The sequence below is a fragment of the Phacochoerus africanus genome, chromosome 15 (assembly GCF_016906955.1).
Source record: "Phacochoerus africanus isolate WHEZ1 chromosome 15, ROS_Pafr_v1, whole genome shotgun sequence".
NCBI classification, from domain to species: Eukaryota; Metazoa; Chordata; class Mammalia; order Artiodactyla; family Suidae; genus Phacochoerus; species Phacochoerus africanus.
In genome coordinates, this window is record NC_062558.1 from 36,204,969 (window position 1) to 36,227,199 (window position 22,231).

At 36.3% G+C, this 22,231-nt stretch overlaps 1 protein-coding gene across 6 annotated transcripts in view; it reads left to right on the top strand.

Annotated features, from left to right (window-relative positions):
- Positions 1-22,231, top strand: part of MED13L (mediator complex subunit 13L) — a 322,312-nt gene that overhangs the window by 32,103 nt on the left and 267,978 nt on the right. For all 6 annotated transcript variants that reach the window (XM_047759797.1, XM_047759795.1, XM_047759796.1 and 3 more), the window contains exon 2: positions 4,990-5,227. In XM_047759797.1, coding sequence (XP_047615753.1) covers positions 4,990-5,227 — 238 coding nt within the window. The remainder of the gene's footprint in view (positions 1-4,989; positions 5,228-22,231) is intronic.

Genomic DNA, 22,231 nt, shown 5'->3' on the forward strand with positions numbered 1-22,231 from the left:
AACGTGGGACCCGACTTGCATCTGCAATCTACACCACAGCTCATGACAACATGGATCTCCAACCCACTGAGCGAGGCCAGAGCTCAAACCTACATCGCGCTGAGCCACGATGGGAATTCCGCATCTGGACGTGTTATTTGAAAGGGTTATTTGAAGAATTTTGAGTCTTGGAAATAGGCATTTGTCAGAAATTGGGTCTACAGGAGTTCCCTTTGTGGCCCAGTGCTTAACGAACCTGACTAGTGTCCTTGAGGATTCGGGTTCAATCCCTGGCCTTGTTTAGCACAGTGGGTTAAGCATATGGCATTGCCGTGAGCTGTGGGGTAGGTTGCAGATGCACCTCAGATCTGGCGTCACTGTGGCTGTGGCACGGGCCGCCAGCTAGAGCTCCAGTTTGACCCCTAGCCTGAGAACCTCCATATGCTGCGAGTGTGGCCCTAAAAAGCAAAAAAAGAAATTTGGTCTACAGAACTTTGTGTTGAATTGATTTTTAACTATAAACATGATCATGGTATGTGATGACATATTTTAATAGTATAATTGAAGATACATCCATGATAGGAACTTTTTTCTTGGACAGAATGTTTCAGTTATTTTTCTTCTTATCAAATATTAATTCAAAATTTAAAGCTGAGTCTTTGAACATTCATTTTACACTTAGTTATCTCTGTTATGTTAGGCTTGAGTGGTGTTTCATTGTTAACATTTTCCAGTGGATACTGGTATAATAATATTTAATTTTAGCTTTTAAGGTAAGGGGATATATTGTTTTTAAATAATTGGACTTTTTTTAGTTCTTTTGGCTGAATTAGTTATGAAGAGATTAAGTTGATGTTTATATCACCTGCATTTGTATCGTATCACTTGCTAGAACAACTCCATAAAAATATAGAACAGGTGGCAGCAGCTTCCTTTTACCATTGAATCCATAGAAGCATTGATAAGCAGTTAGTGGACATCCTAGAATTAGGAAACCATTCTCTGAATCAAAGCCAAATAGTTTGTCTGCTGAACCATGCTGGGTGTTATAGGTGAAAGTATTCTAGTGAGTAAGTTGCTGTTCGTTGATTTTTCTTTGGGACTGACTCACCTGATGTTTAAATCTCTGAATGTATTTTAATTTTCAAAACTTTGAGATGTGGTTAATAATGTGTTAGTGATTCATATTTATTGGTATATTTTTGTTCTCCCTCTTCTTTTCCTCCCCCTACTTCCCCCCAAGATAAGCACTGAACACTAGGTGGTAATAAGAAAAATTAGTCTTTTAACTTTGCTGATTGCAGCTGCTGCAATTTAGTTTTTTTAATTTAATTTCCTTTGATATTTGTTCAAAAAATGATCTTAGCCTTTCTGGTTAAAATACACACTTACACATACAGCTTTTATTTGAAGAAAGGAACTGGTATAATAGGATGTGAATAGACAACTAGAGAGAAATAGTACCACTACACTTACTACTCTAATGATAACAGTATTGTTTATATTTTTGCCATGTGCCAGGCACCATCCTAAGCACTTTCCATGTATACTAACTCATTTAATCAACTCTGAATATCATTATTCTTATTTTACCAGTAAAGCAACTGAGAGACAAAGATTAAATAATTTGCTAGGTACTTAGTACTTAACAGTTCTCAAGTATGGAGCTGGGAATCAAACCCAGGAGGACTGGTCCTAGGTTATACTTCCGATCAAATATATGATAATGATTTTCTCTAAGTAGGAGGAGAACTACCATTTAGCACAAGGACATACCATTTTATTAAATTGGCAGATTTTTTGTTTTAAATTTTATTTTATGGCTGTACCCACAGCATATGGAAGTTCCCAGGCCAGGGTTGAGTCCTGAGCCACAGCTGTGACCTTTAACCCACTGCCAGGCCAGGGATTGAACCTGCCCCTCTGCAGTGATCCAAGCAAATTGGCAGATATTTTAAAGATGTACAGTTTGGGAGGAGATTATTTGTGTTGGCGAAACTACTAAAAAGAACTATGGTAGTGTTCATCCATAAGTCCTAAAATATTCATGTTCTTTGGTAATTCTCTATCAAGCAATCTCTCCTCAGGAAATAATCAGGAAAATGACAATGTTCAAGGATGTTCAGCAATTATAATAGTGAAAAAAAGGAAGATTGTCCAGTTGTAGAATAAATTGTTTTCTCCACACAATAGAGTGAATAGTGAATAGAATATGAAAACATTAAGAATTGTTTTTCAAGAATAATTAGTAATTGGAGTTCCTTTTATCGCTCAGTGGAAACCAATCTGACTAGCATCCAGGATGCAGGTTTGATCCCTGGCCTTGCTCAGTGGGGTAAGGATCTGGTGTGACCATGAACTGTGGCGTAGGTTGCAGACGTGGCTCGGATCCCGCGTTGCTGTGGCTGTGGTGTAGGCTGTCAGCTGTAGCTCTTATTTGACCCCTAGCCTGGGAACCTCCATGTGCTTTGGGTGCAGCCCTAAAAAGACAAAAGACAACAGCAACAAAAAAGAATAATTAGTAATACATAAAAACATTTTTAATAATTGAAAAAGCAGGGTATAAAATCATACAGTATGATCCAGCTTTAAAAATGTGTGTGGGGAATTCCATTGTGGCACAGCAGAAATGAACCCAACTAGTATCCATAAGGACTCCAGTTTGATTTTTGGCCTTGCTCAGTGGGTTAAGGATCCAGAGTTGCCATGAGCTGTGGTGTAAGTTGCAGATGTGGCTTGGATCCTGCATTGCTGTTGGCTTTGGTGTAGGCTGGCAGCTGTAGCTACGATTCGACCCCTAGCCTGGGAACTTCATATGCCATGAGTGTGGCCCTAAAAAGAAAAAAAAAAGTATATGTACAGAAAAACAGAAAGACCATACAGTAAGATGCTATAATTATTTCTTCATTTCTCTTTCTGATCTTTTGTTGTTAGTATATAGAAATGGAAGAGATTTCTATGTATTAATTTTGTATCCTGAAACTTTACCAGAATTATTGATGAGCTCTAACAGTTTTCTGGTTGTGTCTTTGTGATTTTCTGTGTATACAGTATCATGTAATCTGCAATGACAGTTTTACTTCTTTTTCCAAGTTGGATTCCTTTTATTTCTTTTCTTCTCTTATTAAAATGTTAATAATTATTTCTGATGTGATTATGAAAAATAATTTTTTCTTGTATGATTTCTTTACTTTTCATTTATATTTATTTTTGAACTTTTTCATTGACCCCATGTAGCAGAGGAAACTAGGTGGCACAAAAGGGAAGGCCTAAATAATGCCAATAACAGCTTTTATTAAGAATATTCATTAAAGATCAGATTCCCATATCTCATAGTGTGAAAGGAAAAAAAATATAGTGAATTTCAGACAGTTTCAGTTTGATTATTATTCTTTTTGGAATCATTTTTCTGAAGTGAAGCTTTTTTTTGAGGGAGTAAAGAAAACATTTTTTCTTAGATGTGTTCATTATATTATTTTAGCACTTTAAGTTTGTTTCAGTTATGTTAGTAGAAGATATGGTTATTTTTCACTTTGTGCTAGTTTTTTGAAAAACAACTTGTTGAAAAAATTACCGACTTGGTGGTGGGAAGGTGAGAAGGGAAAGTATTAAATGCAAGGGACGCATAGACTCTTTGGTACAGAATTATATTACAAATCAGTTTTACTATCAGTTTTGAATACATAGTTGTAGTTCATAGGTACTTAAGCAAAGAATTCAACTTTTGTGTTGAAACACCTTTAAAGTTTAGTTCCTTTTATTTTTTTTGCTTTTTGGGTCTTTGCCTGTGGCACATGGAAGTTCCCAGGCTAGGCTGAATTAGAGCTGTGCTGCTGGCCTACACCACAGCTGTAGCAACACATGATCCGAGCCACATCTGTGACCTACACCATAGCTCCTGGCGAGGCCAAGGATCAAACCTATATCCTCATGGATACTAGTTGGATTTGTTTCCACTGAGCCACCGTGGGAACTCCCTGAAGTTTAGTTCCTTTTAAACATAAGATTTAGGAAATTTAAAAATACAAATCTATGTAACAGAACAAAAATACACAATCTGCTCTCAGCTGGTTTAAAGTTACCATGTTTTAAAATGTGTCTCAAAAACGAAAGACCTAGTACTACATTAGAGAATTATTATGGAAGCAAAGCTTTTCTCAGTGATACATGTTAAATAACACGAAAAAGTTGCTGTTAACTTTCCATCAGTTTTTTTTGTTTTTCGTTTTTGTCTTTTTGCCATTTCTTGGGCCGCTCCCTCGGCGTATGGAGGTTCCCAGGCTAGGGGTTGAACCGGAGCTGTAGCTGCCAGCCTACACCAGAGCCACAGCAACGCAGGATCCGAGCCACGTCTGCAGTCTACACCACAGCTCACGGCAATGCCGGATCCTTAATCCACTGAGCAAGGCCAGGGATCGAACCCACAACCTCATGGTTCCTAGTCAGATTCGTTAACCACTGCGCCACGACGGGAACTCCTCCATCAGTTTTATAAGCAGGTTATTTTGGTTTTCATTATGAAACACTATGGTACTACATACTGTTGCCTTGATTAAAAAGGATTTAAACTGTAAATTCTGGATCAGAAAGAATTGAGGAAATTCTTTGAAAGAAATTATTTCAATTCTACAAGCATATTTATTAAACTCTTACCTGATTTCTAAATGTAATTTATGGATCAAATAAGGAATAATAATATTGGAAGTAGTTTTATATATAGGACTTTATAGTAAATGTTAGAATAAAAATGGTTCAACAGAAAATGATTATCTGTTTGCTGTATTTTGATTTAAAATAAAGAGCTACGTAGAAATGTAGGAAGAAATGAATTTTTTTTTCCCAGCTTGAAAAATCAGGGATTGACATATGTTCCTCATTGAGAGAAATCTCACTATGTGAGGTATATTGTAAATACTTATTTTAGCAAATTTTCTTATCTGTATGAAAACCCGTTTTTAGTGTTAAGTAAAAAGAACAGTCAAAACTTCTGTAATTTTTTTTTTTCCCTAGGCTGAACTCACAGGAATCAAATGGCGTAGGTACAATTTTGGAGGGCATGGGGACTGTGGACCCATAATTTCAGCCCCGGCCCAAGATGATCCAATCCTGTTAAGTTTCATCCGCTGTCTGCAAGCCAACTTGCTGTGTGTATGGCGTCGTGATGTCAAACCAGATTGCAAAGAGTTGTGGATATTCTGGTGGGGAGACGAACCCAACCTAGTGGGTGTAATACATCATGAACTACAGGGTAAGTTTTTTTTTTTTCTTTCTTAGAAATGGTTCACATTATATATTTTTGAACAGTGGTAAATTCTGAAAAGGTTATTAAGACTTGCTGAAAAGAAAAATCGAAGTGTTTAATGGCTGTGTCCAAAGAAACCCTTGTTCTTACCTGTCTTCTTTCCATCCCGTTTTTTTTTTTTTTTTCCAGATTTTCTTGTCCTTTCCCAGTCATGCTAAGAATCAAAACCTTGTGAACCACTTTTATTAAAGGAAAGTATAGTGTCCCTTGGGTGTTTGGGTTGGAATTCAGTCTAAGATCCACTGTTTTAAAATGATAGGGAAATGTGAGTAATTAGAAAGTCAGTGAAATGAACAGAATTGTTTTTTTTTGGACTGTAGCTGTTACTGTTTATTGCCAGCTGAACTCTGGTGGAACATTGTAAAGTGATAATAGAAACTTAATGCAAGCCTTATTGGAGAAAATTATGAAATGACATTGGATAGTATTTTGAAGAAACATTTATGTAAAGCATCTACAGTGATTTTTGGCATAGCTAGTTTTCTGGTGCTTTGTTCCTGTTTTGTATGTAATTAGGTGACTCCAGGAAATATTTGCTCCACTGTTGCCTACTTTTTAACATCAGATTATATCTGATATCTGTAAATTTTGAATTATTTTAGGAATTTAATTATTCTGAGCTACGTATTAGCTACTACCACAGATTTATAACCAGAGAAAATGTTATTGATATTTTTTGAATTTCTAGTAAAACTTTTTACCTCTTTACCTGAATGTTTCCATCTAGTATGCTGAAGAATTTTTCTAAGTTAGGACTAATTCTGATCTTTAGTTACGTAGAGCATTAACTCTTTTTGACTTTGTCTCCTAGAGCCAATCATTATGTCTAAATCACTCTCATTTATTAATTTATTGTTGAAAATTTTCAATAGTGTTTGAACTGTTTTATTACTTCATATGCTTAATTTTTTTTTTAAAGGAAGGAGTAAAACTAACTTTAGTGTATTTGAAGGTCTACTCCAAAGTGTTCAAATTTGCCTAAAGCATTTTCTGCCAACTTCTGCTTGATAACTTCCGAGCTTTTTTTGCAGGCCATTTTTTTTTTTTTTTTTAAATCTGTGATATCTCCTGCCACAACAGGCAGAGGGCAGTAAACCACAGTGGACTAATTGAGCTGTTTATGATCCATTTGTTTAACTGAAACTTTTCTCCCATAGTTTTTAGAGTGTTTGGTTTATAAATATAAGAACCTATTCCAGCTAAGATTGTTTGCTTAGCTGACATGTCAGCAAAATTATGACTTACCAGAATTATATACAACTCAAAGCTTATTTCATGTAATTAGCAGTAAACTCAGGTAAAATTAGTTTTAAGCATCTGGTTTCTGTTTATCAGAATTTTTAAAATAAGATACCTCCTAAAATATACTTTATTTTATACTATATATTTATATTTGTCCATTTAAATATCAAAACATATCTTTTTGTTTTTAGAAATTTTTTTACACAGGTAATAGAGGAATATAGCATTTTTGTTTGTTTTAATTTCTTCTTCATTTTCCATGATTGTTTCTGATTCAATCTCCTTTGATTTCTCTACTACCTGTTTATTTTATTTTATTTAATTAATTTATTTATTTTTTGTCTTTTTGCCTTTTCTAGGGATGCTCCCACGGCATATGGAGGTTCCCAGGCTAGGGGTTTAATCAGAGCTGTAGCCACCAGCCTACACCAGAGCCACAGCAACGCGGGATCCAAGCCAGTCTGCAACCTACACAACAGCTCATGGCAACGCCGGATCAAACCTGCAACCTCATGGTTCCTAGTCAGATTGGTTAACCACTGAGCCACGACGGGAACTCCTATTTTATTTTGTTTTTGTCTTTATTTATTTATTTTTTTGGTCATTTTTTTTTAGGGCCACACTAGTGGGATATGGAAGTTCCCAAGCTAGGGGTCTGATTGGAGCTGTAGCCACTGGCCTACACCACAGCCACAGCAACGCGGGATCCTTAACCCACTGAGCAAGGCCAGGGATCAAACCCAAGTCCTCATGGATGCTAGTCAGGTTCGTTAATCACTGAGCCATGACAGGAACTCCTCTACTACCTGTTGATCAAGGCTTATGTTTTAACTTTTTGATCTGGTCTTTATTTGTTAGCAACACAAATCATTATTTGATAATGATGATGAAACCAAACCCAACTGTTGCTTAGATTTATTTAGTTGATGTATAAAACTATTTATCGAGACTAACAAAGCATGTGATCAGTGTTCTCAGAATTAACTTATTATATCATTTTTTTTTTCTCATGGATTTTGTTAGCTAGTTAACAAAAAGATGTAGGCTGTTTAAATATTTTATGGTTGCTTTAGATGCATATGTAGATTTATTAGTGTATTAAGTGTTTTTGTAGTAAAGAATTAAGCAAAGATGAACTTCTTTTAAATTGTTTGTATAAATTAAAAAGATAACTACATTTTAATTAGGAAATTAGAAAAACAGAACTGCCAGAGGAAGAGAACGAAGAAACAGAAATCCTAAAATCTAAAGCAGAGTTTTAATATTTGGTGTTTCTGTGTAAAAGTGAAAATGGTATTATACTGTTTTGTAACTTAGTCCTTTTCACTTAATAGTTTCTTGTGAATGTTTTTTCACACAAGAATGATTACTTTTTACTTTTCTGTTGAGTTTGAAAACGATATAAATTGTTTATTCTTTTGTGTGCTACCAGGGAAGTATTACAGTGAAGGAACAATCATAGCTTCATTAAGTACATCTACCCTTTTTAAGATGTTGATTTTGTGAAAGTTGTTAGATTGAAGCAAATGAAGTGTCTGTTTATGAAGGTAAAAGTGGTTGAAAGGGTAGTTTTATGTTTCAATCTAATAGAAATATTTGAAACAATTAGAAAAACTAATGGTGTAAAGATAATTTTGTTTCAAGTGAGGGAAAATATGACAGGTAAAGCAATCATAAAGAATACAAAGGGAATATTTTAATTTATTGTCACACAAATTGAGGGTATTTCACAGTCTGTTTCATTCTCCAGTATATGAGTCATTTCATTTTGGCTAAAAATTTTAGCAGAAACCTTTAATTTTAAACATAATCACTACCATTATTTATGGCATTCTCTTTTTATAGGGATACATGTACCATTCTTTTTTTTTTTTTTGGCCTTTTTTAGTGCTGTACACGAGGCATATGGAAGTTCCCAGCTTAAGGGTCGAGTTGGAGCTACAGCTGCTGGCCTACACCACAGCCACAGCAATGCAAGATCTGAGCTGCATCTGAGACCTACACCACAGCTCATGGCAAAGCCGGATCCTTAACCCACCAAGCAAAGCCAGGAATTGAACCCCCATCCTCATGGATTGTAGGTGGGTTTGTTACCACTAAGCCATAAAAGGAACTCCTACTGTTCTTTAAAATGCTTTTTAGTTATGTTACTAGGTATTTCCTTTTGTTTTTACGGTGTAGCCCAAATAGCATACTGCCAAGAAACCTCACAAAGCACCATCTTTGATTTAAATGTATAAAGTAATCCCTGCAGAAAGTGGATAATCCTGTAGGATACGCACACAGTTTTATATTGATTTTTTTGTTTAAGTGCTTAAAATATCTATGAAATAGTCTGCAAGAAGACTAAGACACATATATAACCTGTTACTGTCAAATCTTGCTTGGGGAATTGCTGTTTATATTGTATGGCATAGTGGTTCAGAGGCTTGGGTTTTTTTCTTTTCCTTTTTGGTTTTTTTAGGGCCATACCCACGGTATACGGAAGATCCCAGGCTAGGGGTCGAATTGGAGCTTGAGCCATTGGCCTGTGTCACAGCCACAGCAACGCAGGGTCCGAGCTGTGTGTACAACCTACACCGCAGCTCACAGCAATGTAGGACCCTTAACCCACTGAACGGGGTCAGGGATCAAACCCGCGTCCTCATGGATATTGTCAGGTTCGTTATCACTGGGCCACAACGGGAACTCCAGAGGCTTGGGTTTTAATCTCTGCTTGGTGACTTGCTAGGTGTATATCCTTGGTCAAATTATTTAACTTATCCATGCCTCAGGTTCCTCACTCTAAATTGGGCTATAAGGATAAAAGAAGTTAAAGTACTTAGAACAGCACAGAGAACTGTTAAAATCTATGATTGTAACTATTGTTGCTGTTGCTACTACTGCAGTAACAGTTAATTCAGACATCAGAATTAAAACATTTTGACAGTTGGTCTATTCTGTATAGCATTTCAGTATCTGCTAATTTTTGAAGTGTACTTTTAGGTTGAGGTAATCATTTTTGAGTTTGAGTGTTAACATTGGGGAGGAATAATTGGGAATAGTAAACCGTTAGAGATGGGGAATTCCTGTCGTGGCTAAGTGGTAACAAACCTGGCTAGTATCCATGAGGATGTGGGTTCGATTCCTAGCCTCGCTCAGTGGGTTAAGGATTCAGCATTGCCTTGAGCTGTGGTCACAGATGAGGCTTGGATCCTGAGTTGCTGTGGTTGTGGTGTAGGCCAGGAAGCTAAGCTCCAATTCTACCCCTAGCCTGGGAACTTCCATGTACTACAGGTGTGGCCCTAAAAAAAGACAAACAAAACAAAACAAAAAAACCCCAAAAAAGCCCAAAACCCATAAAACAAACAAAATAACAAAACGTTAGAGAGCAGCAAAGATACCCCTGCTCATAGGAAATTTGTCTAGATTTAGATGGTAGACTTTCATAACAAACCTTAAATTGTGTTATAAAGAGTTCAGAATTTTCAGATTTGATTCTGTTGAATTCCTATAAGGAATATAACTTTACTGCCTTCTTTGCATAGTGGCATTGAAGGGCACTTGCCAAACACTGAGTGTATGTATATGTCCTTCCTATTTTCATCCGTAAGTACGTTTATCAGTGGGTCCAATTAAGGGGCTTGATGAAATCTCTACCCTTGATAAATTTTAGTATTAAAAAGGGTATAAGACAAACACATATATAATAAAGAGAATAAGTATATAAGAGAAATACAGTAGATTGACTACTTTCCAAATGAGCAGACATTCAATTCCAGGACTAACACATAAGTAAGTGTTTTTTTCTATAAACTTAACACTGTGAGCCCAAGTGAGAAACTTTCTTGTTTTCTGGTCCATTTATTCAGCCTTTGTTAGGCAGAAGCTGTGATCAGTCCTGGATATGTAAAATGAGTTGTCATCCTTAAGGAGCTCATAGTCTTACTGGGGAGGTAGCTAAATGAGTCCATAAATATGATATAATGGCATAAGCTGTAAATGATTAAGTTAGGGATTTTTCAGCAGCATCAGATTCAACCTCAGGGAACAAAAAATAAGGAGATAATGATGAAGCCCAATGTTGGCAAGGCTTGAGTTGAGTCTTACAGGATAAATGTGTTATCTAGGTTGGGAAGGAACTTGTCCTGGTCACAGGAAGTAGCCTCTAAAAGGACCTGCAAGCAGTGAGTGAATTCTGGGAAGGGCAGGTTTGCCCAGGGCGTGTAGGGTATGAGGTAGTTGAGGAAAGGTAGCCCATAGTGTGGAATACACGGAAGGAAGCAAGGGTGAGGAATTTGGGCTTAATCTCATAGATTTTGAGGAATAATTGTGGGTTTCTATTCAGGAAAGAAGGTAATTAGAAAGATTATACACAAAATGAATATGTACAGGAAGATCATAATATTTTGTAATAAATTATTTTATTCTAAATTGAGCTATGAACTTAAACATTCTGTTTAGTTTAGAATACAGATTTATTTAAATTAAAAAATACCAGGGATTATGTACTGAGCATTATATTTATAGTCTTTGTCAGTTTTATTTTATTTTATCTTTGTTCTTTTTGCTTGACCAAATTCTTTTTCATTTTAGGGCCACACCTATGGCATATGGAGGTTCCCAGGCTAGGGGTCTAATTGGAGCTGTAGCCACAGGCCTACATCATGGCCACAGCAACGCTGGATCCGAGCTGTGTCTGCGACCTACACCACAGCTCACAGCAACTCTGGATCCTTAATTCACTGAGCAAGGCCAGGAATCGAACCTGCAACCTCATGGTACCTAGTTGGGTTTGTTGACCCTGAGCCATGACAGGAACTCCCAAATTCTTTTCCATATTTTATCTTGAATTTTTAGAGATTAATATAGTATGCTAAATTGACTTCTAATCTACCAAACAAAATCTTTTTATAAGCACAATCTTTTGGCCATTTCATTGCCTATTACTCAGTAATGGGAAAGACATGCAATCTTGAAACCCTAAAATGGTACAACGAGCAAGCACAAACTTCTAGTGGCAGAGGTGGCTCGACCCAAAGCAGAGGGTCTCTGGTCCAGGGAGTTCCCATTGTGGCTCAGCAGAAACACATCTCTGACTAGTATCCATGAGGACGCAGGTTTGATTCCTGGCCTCGATCAGTGGGTTCAGGATCCAGTGTTGCTGTGAGCTGTGGTGCAGGTTGCAGACATGGCTCAGATCTGGCATTGCTATGGCTGTGGTATAGGCTAGCGGTTATAGCTCCAGTTTGACCCCTAGCTTGGGAACCTCCAAATCCCACTAGTGTGGCCCTAAAAAGACCAAAAAAAAAAACCAAAAACAAACAGACAAAAAAAAAAAAACACGGAAAAAAAAAGTCCCTGGTCTAGAAGAAATATCATATATGCTTAGTAGTATATTTACTTAGTGTTTGTTGGATGAATGAATGAAAGAAACATGTCTGTGATTCTAACAGCATAGTTTGTACTCTCACATTGACTTATAAATACCCTTAAAATTCAAATGATTCGATAGTATGAGGAGATTGAAACCTAGTTAAATTAAGGCATTATTATTTCTGTTTTTAATTCCCAGAAAAGTATAAATACCCATTTTTGGTATATGTTCTATCAATAAATATAGCTCGAGATGTACATTGTCTGTAAATTAAAGATTTAATGTGTATGTGCTGTCCCCTTTCCTTTTGATTATTATAAATATGTGAATTATAATGGGAATACATCTCTTGACCTCTAAAAAAAATGATTATCCTGATATCAGTATTAGAAATCTTAGGAACTGACTTTAGTGTTAGTGTAGAGGCAGACTGGCAATTGGCAATTGTTACCCTTTATTGTTGTATTGTAAGTATTGCCTTTTTTCCCATTTTTCATTGTGCTATCACCTATGCCAAGAGGTGTGGGCCATTGCAAAAACAGCATTAGACATTAGGAAAAACGGGTCTGGCTTTCTGACATTTACCAGTGTAAGATTTTTTTTTTTTTTTTGCCTTTTCTAGGGCTGCACCCACGGCATACAGAGGTTCCCAGGCCAGGGGTCAAATCAGAGCTGTAGCCGCTGGCCTATGCCAGAGCCACAGCAATGCCAGATCTGAGCCGTGTCTGCAACCCATACCACAGCTCACAGCAACGTCCTCACGGCAATGCCAGATTGCCAACCCACTGAGCGAGGCCAGGGATCGAACCCGCAACCCCATGGTCCCTAGTTAGATTTGTTTCCGCTGTGCCACGATAGGAATTTCAGTGTAAGATATTTTGAGACACTCTAATATTATTGTTTATACCACTGAACTGATTGCAAGCCTCTGGAAGAAGTGGGCATTTTGTAAGGATGAAGGAAAGCTGAAAGAGAGAGTGGAGAGCCCGTTTGCTATTATTTCAATCTTCATATATAGATTATCTATGATCTCAAATGATGATATTGATAAAACTTTGTTTAGAGATGTCCAAGGAAGGACCTAACTCCCTCTCCTCAACTTATTTTGAAAAATATCCACACACACACACACTCACACACACACACACACATATACACACATACCTTTTTTTTTCTGGCCACTTGGAGGTAATTTACAGAGTTTATGAATTTTTACCCCTAAATAGCTTGTAACTACTGTGAGAATGTAGAATTATTATTTTTTAAACATAACCATTATCATACTCAAGAAATTTAACATTGATAAATTACTTAATTTTCAGTCCACATCCAGATTTTTTCATCTTTTCCCAGTAATGCCTTTTATAGTCCTCTTTCACCAATCTAGGATCCACTTGATCTTATGTTGTATTTAGATGTTTTGTCTCTTAGTCCCCCTAATTTAGAATATTCCCCAAATTGTCTTTGCTCTTTTTCTTTTTTTTGGGCGGGGTGTGGGCAGGTGGTGTCCTTCAGTTAAACTGATGTTATTTGAAGGGAGCAGTTCATTTGTCCTGTCAAATGTTCCATATTCTAAATTTGTCTAATGGTTTCTTAATGAAACATTTTGGGCAAGAATATCAGGTGGGGTTGATGTGTACCTCTTGTGGCATCACATCAGAGACACATGTCAGTTAGTCCCAGTATTAATCCTGCTAAGTTTGATGGCTTGGTTATGGTAGTGTCTGTCACATTTCTTCAGTGTAGAGATAGATACCCTTTAACTTTTTGAACTGTTAAGTAAATTTGGGGCACAACTTTGAGACTGTGCGATTATTCTTTTCCCTGACAAATTTTCACTCTGGTTTGAGAAAAAAGCCTAACTTTTAGCCTATTTAAAAACAACAGAAAACTTCTTGAATCATCTGATTTTACAAAAGCAGTTAAAAATCAAGTAAAGACTGCTTCTAAGTCATAGGAAGGATGGGGGGTGGGGAGGGGAGAGGAGAAAGGAAGAAAAACTTTTAAGATCTGGCCAAGGCAAATTATGATTGTAGAGCCAAACTGAAAATAAATAGCCACTTATTGTGTAGCATGCTAAAAAGAGAAGTGTTGGAGTTCCCGTCGTGGCTCAGTGGTTAACAAATCCGACTAGGAACCATGAGGTTGCGGGTTCGATCCCTGGCCTTATTCAGCGCGTTAAGGATCTGGCGTTGCCGTGATCTGTGGTGTGGGTTGCAGACGCGGCTCAGATCTGGCATTGCTGTGGTTGTGGTGTAGGCTGCAGCTACAGCTCCGATTCGACCCCTAGCCTGGGAACCTCCATATGCCACAGGAGCAGCCCTAGAAAAGACCAGAAAAAAAAAAAAAAAAAGAGAAGTGTTGACACTGAATTTTCTAAAATCATAGACAGTAAGGTATGTAGGAAAGTATTACTATGTTTGTATATTTTGTAGTCTTTGAATTTTCAGTTGACTTTTGGTGATTTCTGGTTATATCTGATTAAATGAAATGAATTTTAATCAACTCTGTAAATGAGTTTATTCCCATTTGAAATGAAAAGGAATTGCATTCTGTGAGAGTAGTGGTTCGTTTACCAATAAAATTAACACGAATGAAATGAAATTATCTTGAGTTAAAATGTCATTCAGTTTGAAAATTTTTTCTAAAAAGAAAATCTTATCCCTGACTTTTTACTGTTTTATAAAGATATAAAAACAGTAAATTTACTATTCATCAAATTAATCTCTGACTAAATTGCAAGATTTTTAACATTGTTTGCATTTATTTCTTCTAGTATACAAATCTGATGGATTTTGAAAACAGATGAATTAATCACTGCAGCTTTCTAGAGTTGTAGTATGTTTGTATCAGCATTTATATGGAGATTTTATTACATGGCAGTAATACTTGAGATTTTAACACTGTGTACCTGAAAAGTAAATTTATTTTAATTTTCAATTTGCTGTTACTTTGTGAATAATAATGGAAAAATGCATTTGTGTTTCGAGAGAAACAGAAAACACTTAGGGAAAAGACAGGCTCACTGGTAAATGATAGCTAGTTCTAAGTAGTTATAAAGTAAATGTTTCTTGTTTTCACTGTGTTTAGTTTTGAAAGAATTAATTTGCAGAAACTATAGAATAGTAATAGTTTTCATTGCATGATGATTATCCATATGATTTTAGTGTATAATTACTGAAATACTAGCTTTAATAGAAAATTACAAATTTATTAAAAGAGTAAAATGCTTATTACAGCTTTGGTAAGCAATAAATTTATATTGTAAAATTATGATTAAGATCATAATGACTGCAGAATCCTTTCATATGAAAATAGGAAAAGATCTAATGGATTAGATAGAATTATTAAGTTAAATGTGCTTGAAATTTAGAGAATAATCTAAAGTCTAGCTTTTGAATATAAATAAAATTGATGTTACCACAGGCAACTTACTGAACCATGTAATTAGTTTTTTTCTATAAAAAATGAGACATTTATACTGAGATTGTGATGAAATAGCATGTAAAGGGCTTATGTTCTAATGGTATGAAAATTAAACAATTGGTGAAAATTATAATTTAAAAATTATTGCTTTAGGGAAAAATTAATCATTTGATGGGGGCAGGTGGAGATTTGTGTTTTGGTGAGTATAGGCATTATATATAAACTCACCTACTGTATAAAGTAAACCTGAGTAAAACTTCCTGGTAATGAGGTATTAAAATCACAACCACAAGCAGAGTTGAATATTAACCTAAAAATAGGCAAACAATTATTGGTGTACTCCAGCTTTTTTTTTTTCTTTTTCCTTCCTCCCTTCCTCCCTCCCTCCTTCCCTTTTTTTGCTTGATGTGTATTATTTTTAGTGATGAATACATTTCAAAATATTGTTCCTCAATAGAAACTTTAAGACACCACATTGTAAATCAACTATCCTTTAATGAATAATAAAAAAGAAAACTTTAAGATTTGAAAGAGGTTCCTATACATTCAAGTAATATTAAGATTTCTTTACCCAGTAAAGCAATTTCTTTGTTTTATCTCTTGTTCAGGTAGTTTGATCTAAAAATCTAAATGTAGGAGTTCCCTTTGTGGCTCAGTGGTTAACGAATCCGACTAGGAACCATGAGGTTGCAGGTTCGATCCCTGGCCTCACTCAGTGGGTTAAGGATCTGACGTTGCCATAAGCTGTGGTGTAGGTCACAGGCGTGGCTTGGATCTGGCATTGCTGTGGCTGTGGTGTAGGCTGGCGGCTCTAGCTCTGATTAGACCCCTAGCCTAGGAACCTCCATATGCCGCAGGAGTGGCCCTAGAAAAAGGCAAAATACCAAAAAAAAAAAAAATATATATATATATATATATAAATGTGGTAAATTGGAGAAAAAGTTAATGTATTAGTTGAATTTAAAGGCCCAGTTAATTCAATAAAAAAGATGTGCTTAAACACTAAAATGGAATGATGCGGAGATCCCAAATTACACATACAGAGAACAAAAACACCTTCGCTACAAAATTTACAAGGAAATTCTTTGCTGGCATATTCACATGGCATCAGATCAGTCTGTTGGTTGTATTTTACATAGGACATTAAATAAAATGTCTCTAAATTAAAACTGGGGTTTTTTAAAGGAAAGAAGAAAGTGGGAATCTGTCTCAGTGGTTCATCAGTGAGAGAGCTCAGTGAGTGTTCTCTCCCATTTATAAGTTTAAATTAGCATACTCAAAGGGAAACTGAAGCTTATAAAAAGTCACTAAGACTAGTGACTTAGTCATGTCACTAGTTGCAATGAAACTCAAACCCATATACATAACATGAAACTACGTGATTGTGCCCTATAAAACGACTAAATTGAAGTTCCTACTTTGGCACAGTGGATTAATGATCTGTCTTATCTCTGTGGAGGCACCGGTTTGATCCTTGGTGGCCTGGTACAGTGAGTTAAGGATCCCTCATTGATCCAGTTATGGTGCAGCTCTGGCTCAGATTGGTTTATGGCCTGGAAACTTCCATAATCCATGGGTACAGCTGGAAAAAAAAACAAAAGAGCAAATCAGTCATACCATACCATTTAAAATAAAACCCATTTAACGATTAGAGTCTATATCTAATCAGATCTGTTTCCTAAACTTATAAAAAGAATACTGGTTTGTGTAATTCTGGGGCAGTGGGCTTATCTTTTTTGATTTTAAATGTTTTGTATGACATTTGGTAAATGTTTATTCCAGTAATGTCAGCTCATTTAGTTTAGATCTGAACTGAGCACACACCAAATTGATAATGGAGGAAAAAAAGTAAATAAAAATAGTTTGGGAGTTATAAAAACTTGACAAATGACACATTGAATATTTAGACTTGATATGAGATTAGCATTTGCTTTTATAATTTTACTGAGATAACTAAAAAGCTAGAATTACATATCTGTTATCATTTTTTCCTTTTCTTTTTGTAGATCTATTATAATAGGTCCAGTTCTTGATAAATCAGAAATATGTATTAAAAGAACAGGATAACTATTGTGTGAAGCAGGAGTTAGTTGTAGAGGCTACCATTTAGGTAACTTAAATGGTTTCTGGACTTGTTTAAATTAGACTAGACTAAACCAGTTTATAGATATCTTAACTTTTGTGAATAATTGTATTTGCTGATGGTTTCCATTTTATTTTTTGATGCTTGAACAAATGGTAATTAGAACTTCATACACATACACAGAGAGTCATGAGCATTACTAGGAGCCAAAATGTTTTCTTCTGTATAAAAATATTTTAATAGCAGAAATAATACATAAATCTACTCCTTCTTCCCCCCTCAAAGAACCCAAAAGTTTAGATGTGCTTTAAGCACTAGAGAGTTATGAAATTGGATTCTCTTGCTTTAAATATTTCATGCCTAAGCTGTCCTGATGCTGCCTGATGAGGGTTTCTCATCGTTGTGGCTAGTGAGTGAGTGATAATTGTCTTTACAGCTCTGTCTATGTAAATATTTTTGAACAATTTTCCACAAGTACTGGGCCACATACCTATTTCTTAAAAACCCAACATTGGTAAAATGTACTCTTTGTATAATTGGGTCTTGTTTTGGTCCTAGCTCTTTCATATTGTGATTTGGCAGTGAATTCAACAGAATAAGCATTATCCTCTTGAGGCCCATCTAGGATTGAGTTAAAGGGCTTCTGCAGTATCCACATGATCATACAATTAGGTTTTTTTTTTTTTTTTTGGTGCTGTGATAGTGTAACTGAATATGAACTGGTTGTCAGGATGTTGTAGTAGAATAATACCTTGCAGTTTGCAGTTAATCATGCAGCAAAACTGGTTTGACTTAAAAAAATTTAAGAATAAGATTAAAAAATAGATTCTAAGGGTGAAGTGTCTTTATGTTGAAAAGGATTGTGTATATACAGTGGTAAAGTGAAGAGTAGTGCATTCACAGATCTGTTTTTAGCAACTTCTTCCTCCTATTTAATATAGTGTTATGTGCAAAATATATTCCATTTTAAAATGTACTTTTATTTATGGCTTTACAAGCCTTGAGGGGAGGTAACACTTTTTGCTAATCTTCTTGAAGCCTTATTCTCTGCCAGCAGTAGGAAATTAGTAAATATTTGTGGAATGACTGCCTGAAGAAAGGAAGTGTGAGCTTCATCAAGATGAGGTCTTTTCATTAAGATTATTTTTTTATTTTTCTACTGATCATCTTGGGCTTGTTTAAATATAAGCAGTTTTGATGTTTGTTATTTTTAAGAGGCATGTTATTCACATTGAAATATATTTAGTCTAAAAGAGAAAAATTTAGAAACTGTCAGTTCAGTTTCAGGCAATACATTTTAAACTTATTTTTAAAGTAGCCTAGTAGATGGTGATAACGACAAGGAGGCGTGCCTTGGCATCTTTGGGCAAATTACATACAATTATTTTTAGGGTGGAAGTAACGTTTGTTGACAGTGACTCTATTATTGAAAAATCTATCATGCCATTTATTGACATGAAGAGTGTAACAAGGAAGGGCCCTCGATTCCAGTAGCAAATCTGGGGCTGGGGCTGTCATGCCCACTGCTGAAGTAAACGTTTCATTAGCCAGAACTCAGCTGGAGCCCGCAAACAGATTTAAAAAGACCTCTCTCTCCCTTAGCCCGTTCTCAATAAGCACAAACCATTTTACAAAAAAGGAAGGTTAAATGACTTAAATATATCATTATCAGGGATTAGACCCAGTATGTACAGATATCAGTTTGATTCACAACATATATGGTTGGGACAGTGAGGTAGAATATACTAGGGGCAAAAACACTTTCATGGGATGTCCTGGAGTCAGTACCAATTCAGCTCAGCTGCTCACACATTAAATTTATAATATTTTGTAACAGCAGTAAAATAATGTATAAAAGGATGTTTTAAAAACATTCTTTGAGCTTTATAAAATGTTCTCACTCTTTAATGATCTTTTACATTTAGAATTGCTACCATGTATTTATTTAACAGATATTTGTTGAGCCTACCTTGTCTCAGGTGCTATACAGAATACAGAAGTGAATCAGAAACATATTCTGATTTTCAGAAGCCGACAGTCTAATAGAGGAGATAGCATATATGTACCTAGAGCATTATAACAATGTCCTAAGGGGACATACAATATTATTGGAATTATTTGGAAGGAGGCAGAGCTTTGAGTATTTGAATATATGATTATGTTAGGGCAAGAACATTTCAGATGGGAAATTGCATGTGTAAAGCTATAGAGTAGGAAAGTTTGGAGTATCGTTTGTTTGAAAGTTTGGAGAAGTTAAGATGAGAAGTTGATTGAGACTGGTATTTGTGCCTCATGGTGATGGAGCTTAAACACTAGGCTTAGGAATTTGGACTTTATAGGTACTTGGGGATTTTGAAAGTTTTTAGAAGGGATTAGATGGAAACTCCCTGTAGGCTATAACTGCATGGTGAGACAAGACCTGACCTTGCCCATTGTGATTGCAGGACCAGCCTAATACCTGGCACATTATTTGTTGGATAAATTAATTAGTAAATGAATGAGTGCAAGAGAAATTTGTATAAAGATTATCAGTTTAGGGAGTTCCAGTCATGGGTCAGGGTAACAATCCCACTAGCATCCATGAGGAGGCGGGTTCAATCTCTGACTCAGTGGGTTAAGGATCCGTGAACTGTGGTGTAGGTCGCAGATGCGACTCAGATCTAGCATTGCTGTGTCTGTGCTTGTGGCCAGTGGCTATGGCTCCGATTTGACCTGTGGCCTGGGAACCTCCACATGCGCCAGTGCAGACCTTAAAAAAAGATTTTCAGTTTAGCACCAGTGCATACTATGAAGTCCTTCTAGTAGTCACATAGGAAATACTAGAAGCATAGGAAAACATGCTGTTTTTTTTTTTTTTTTTCCCCATGTGGAGGTTCCCAGGCTAAGGGTCTAATCAGAGCTGTAGCCACCAGCCTATGCCAGAGCCCCAGCAGCGCCAGATCCAGCCACGTCTGTGACCTGCACCACAGCTCATGGTAACGCCGCCGGATCCTTAACCCACTGAGCAAGGCCAGGGACTAAGCCCACAACCTCGTGGTTCCTGGTCGGATTTGTTAACCACTGAGCCATGACGGGGAACTCCCTAACATGCTGTTATTGAAGACTGCATTAAGGAAAGTATATGACCACATTAGAAAGATTTTCTTGATGCACTGATTTGTTTTTAACTAAATATAAAAAAGAGAGCGAGATACGATTTCTTTTCCTTAGGGGGGTGTAGTTCCTTTTTAATTTAATTTAAAAAGTTTTATTGAACTTAATTGAATTATTTTCTATAAATTATTTTTATTAGTGTTGTAGATAGGAAGTAGTTTGGACCATTGGAAAACTTGTGTTCTAATTGTCAAGTGCAATGGGCTATGGAGAGTTCCATTTTTTTGAATCAAAGTGCTTAGTGATATTTATGTGTCAGACACCTTTGTTAACTTATAAATACCTCATGTATTGAATGACCTCTGCTGTCTTGTAAGTTTCCAGTCCAACCCTAGAGCTCATGTTTGCTACTTAGAAATGATTAGTTAAGATTGTTTGGCTAAGGGTTTCACTGGTAACTACATGTTTCATTATAGAATCAAATTGACTGAAAACTTTCATTGAGCTTTTTTCATCCCCAAATCCTTAACCTCTTTTTTTTTTTTTGGCTTTTTTTTTTTGCTATTTCTTGGGCCGCTCCTGCGGCATATGGAGGTTCCCAGGCTAGGGGTCTAATCTGAGCTGTAGCTGCCGGCCTACGCCAGAGCCACAGCAACGCAGGATCCGAGCCGTGTCTGCAACCTACACCACAGCTCACGGCAACGCCGGATCGTTAACCCACTGAGCAAGGGCAGGGACCGAACCCGCAACCTCATGGTTCCTAGTCGGATTCGTTAACCACTGCGCCACGACGGGAACTCCCTTAACCTCTTTTAAAATCATGTCTGTGGATTACATAATAAAATGAGTTAGTATATGGCTTAGCCAAACATTTTCAATGAAATCCTTCATAGACTTTTTTAGTGTCAGTGTACATTTTTTTGGTCTTTTGTTATAAAGATAACCTTTTGATTCCATCTACTTGTATTTTTATTTATTTAGGTGTTTTTTTTTGTTGTTGTTGTTTTGTTTTGTTTTGCTATGCCTGGGGTGTGCAGAAGGTCCTGGGCTAGGGATTGAACACCCGACACCTGAGCTGCTGCAGTGACAATGCTGGATACTTAACCTGCTGCACCAACAGGGGAACTCTTCCATCTACTTTCTAAATGTTTAAGATAGCAAGTTAGTGCTTTGTAGGTTTTAAAATTGTAAAATGGCATTTTTCAAAGACTGTTAACAAAGTTGACCTGTCCCCTCCAAAGATGCTTGTAATCATACTTGCATATGTACCCGTGATTACTTGAATTTCTTGTATTAGTTGAAATTTCCATTTGGCACCACATGGAATGCAGTCCTGTCTCGCAGAGAATGCTTGAAGTGTCCTTCCACCATCAGCAAAATCACCCCTTCTTGGCTAGGAACCATCTGTGATTCTCTTTTTCCATTTGTGACCTTAGCTCAGCTGGCATTCAACAGAAGTGTAGGTCATGGATTGTGGATTACCCCCTCCTATTCACCCTCACATATCCAAAATAGAACAGAGACCAGGAAGAATTTTATCATTCTTTTGTTTTTCTTTTACCTTTGGAGCAGTAGAGACCTAAGTAAGTAAACAAAAAATAAAATTGAGTATTCACACCATGTCTGCCTGTGATGTGTCAGAGACAAGTCATTTAAATTTTTTTCATCTTTTATTCTTGCCTATAATATGGGAATTAGAGCTTTACTTTATGATACAGTGAATATGAAAAGTTCATAGATTTTAAAATGC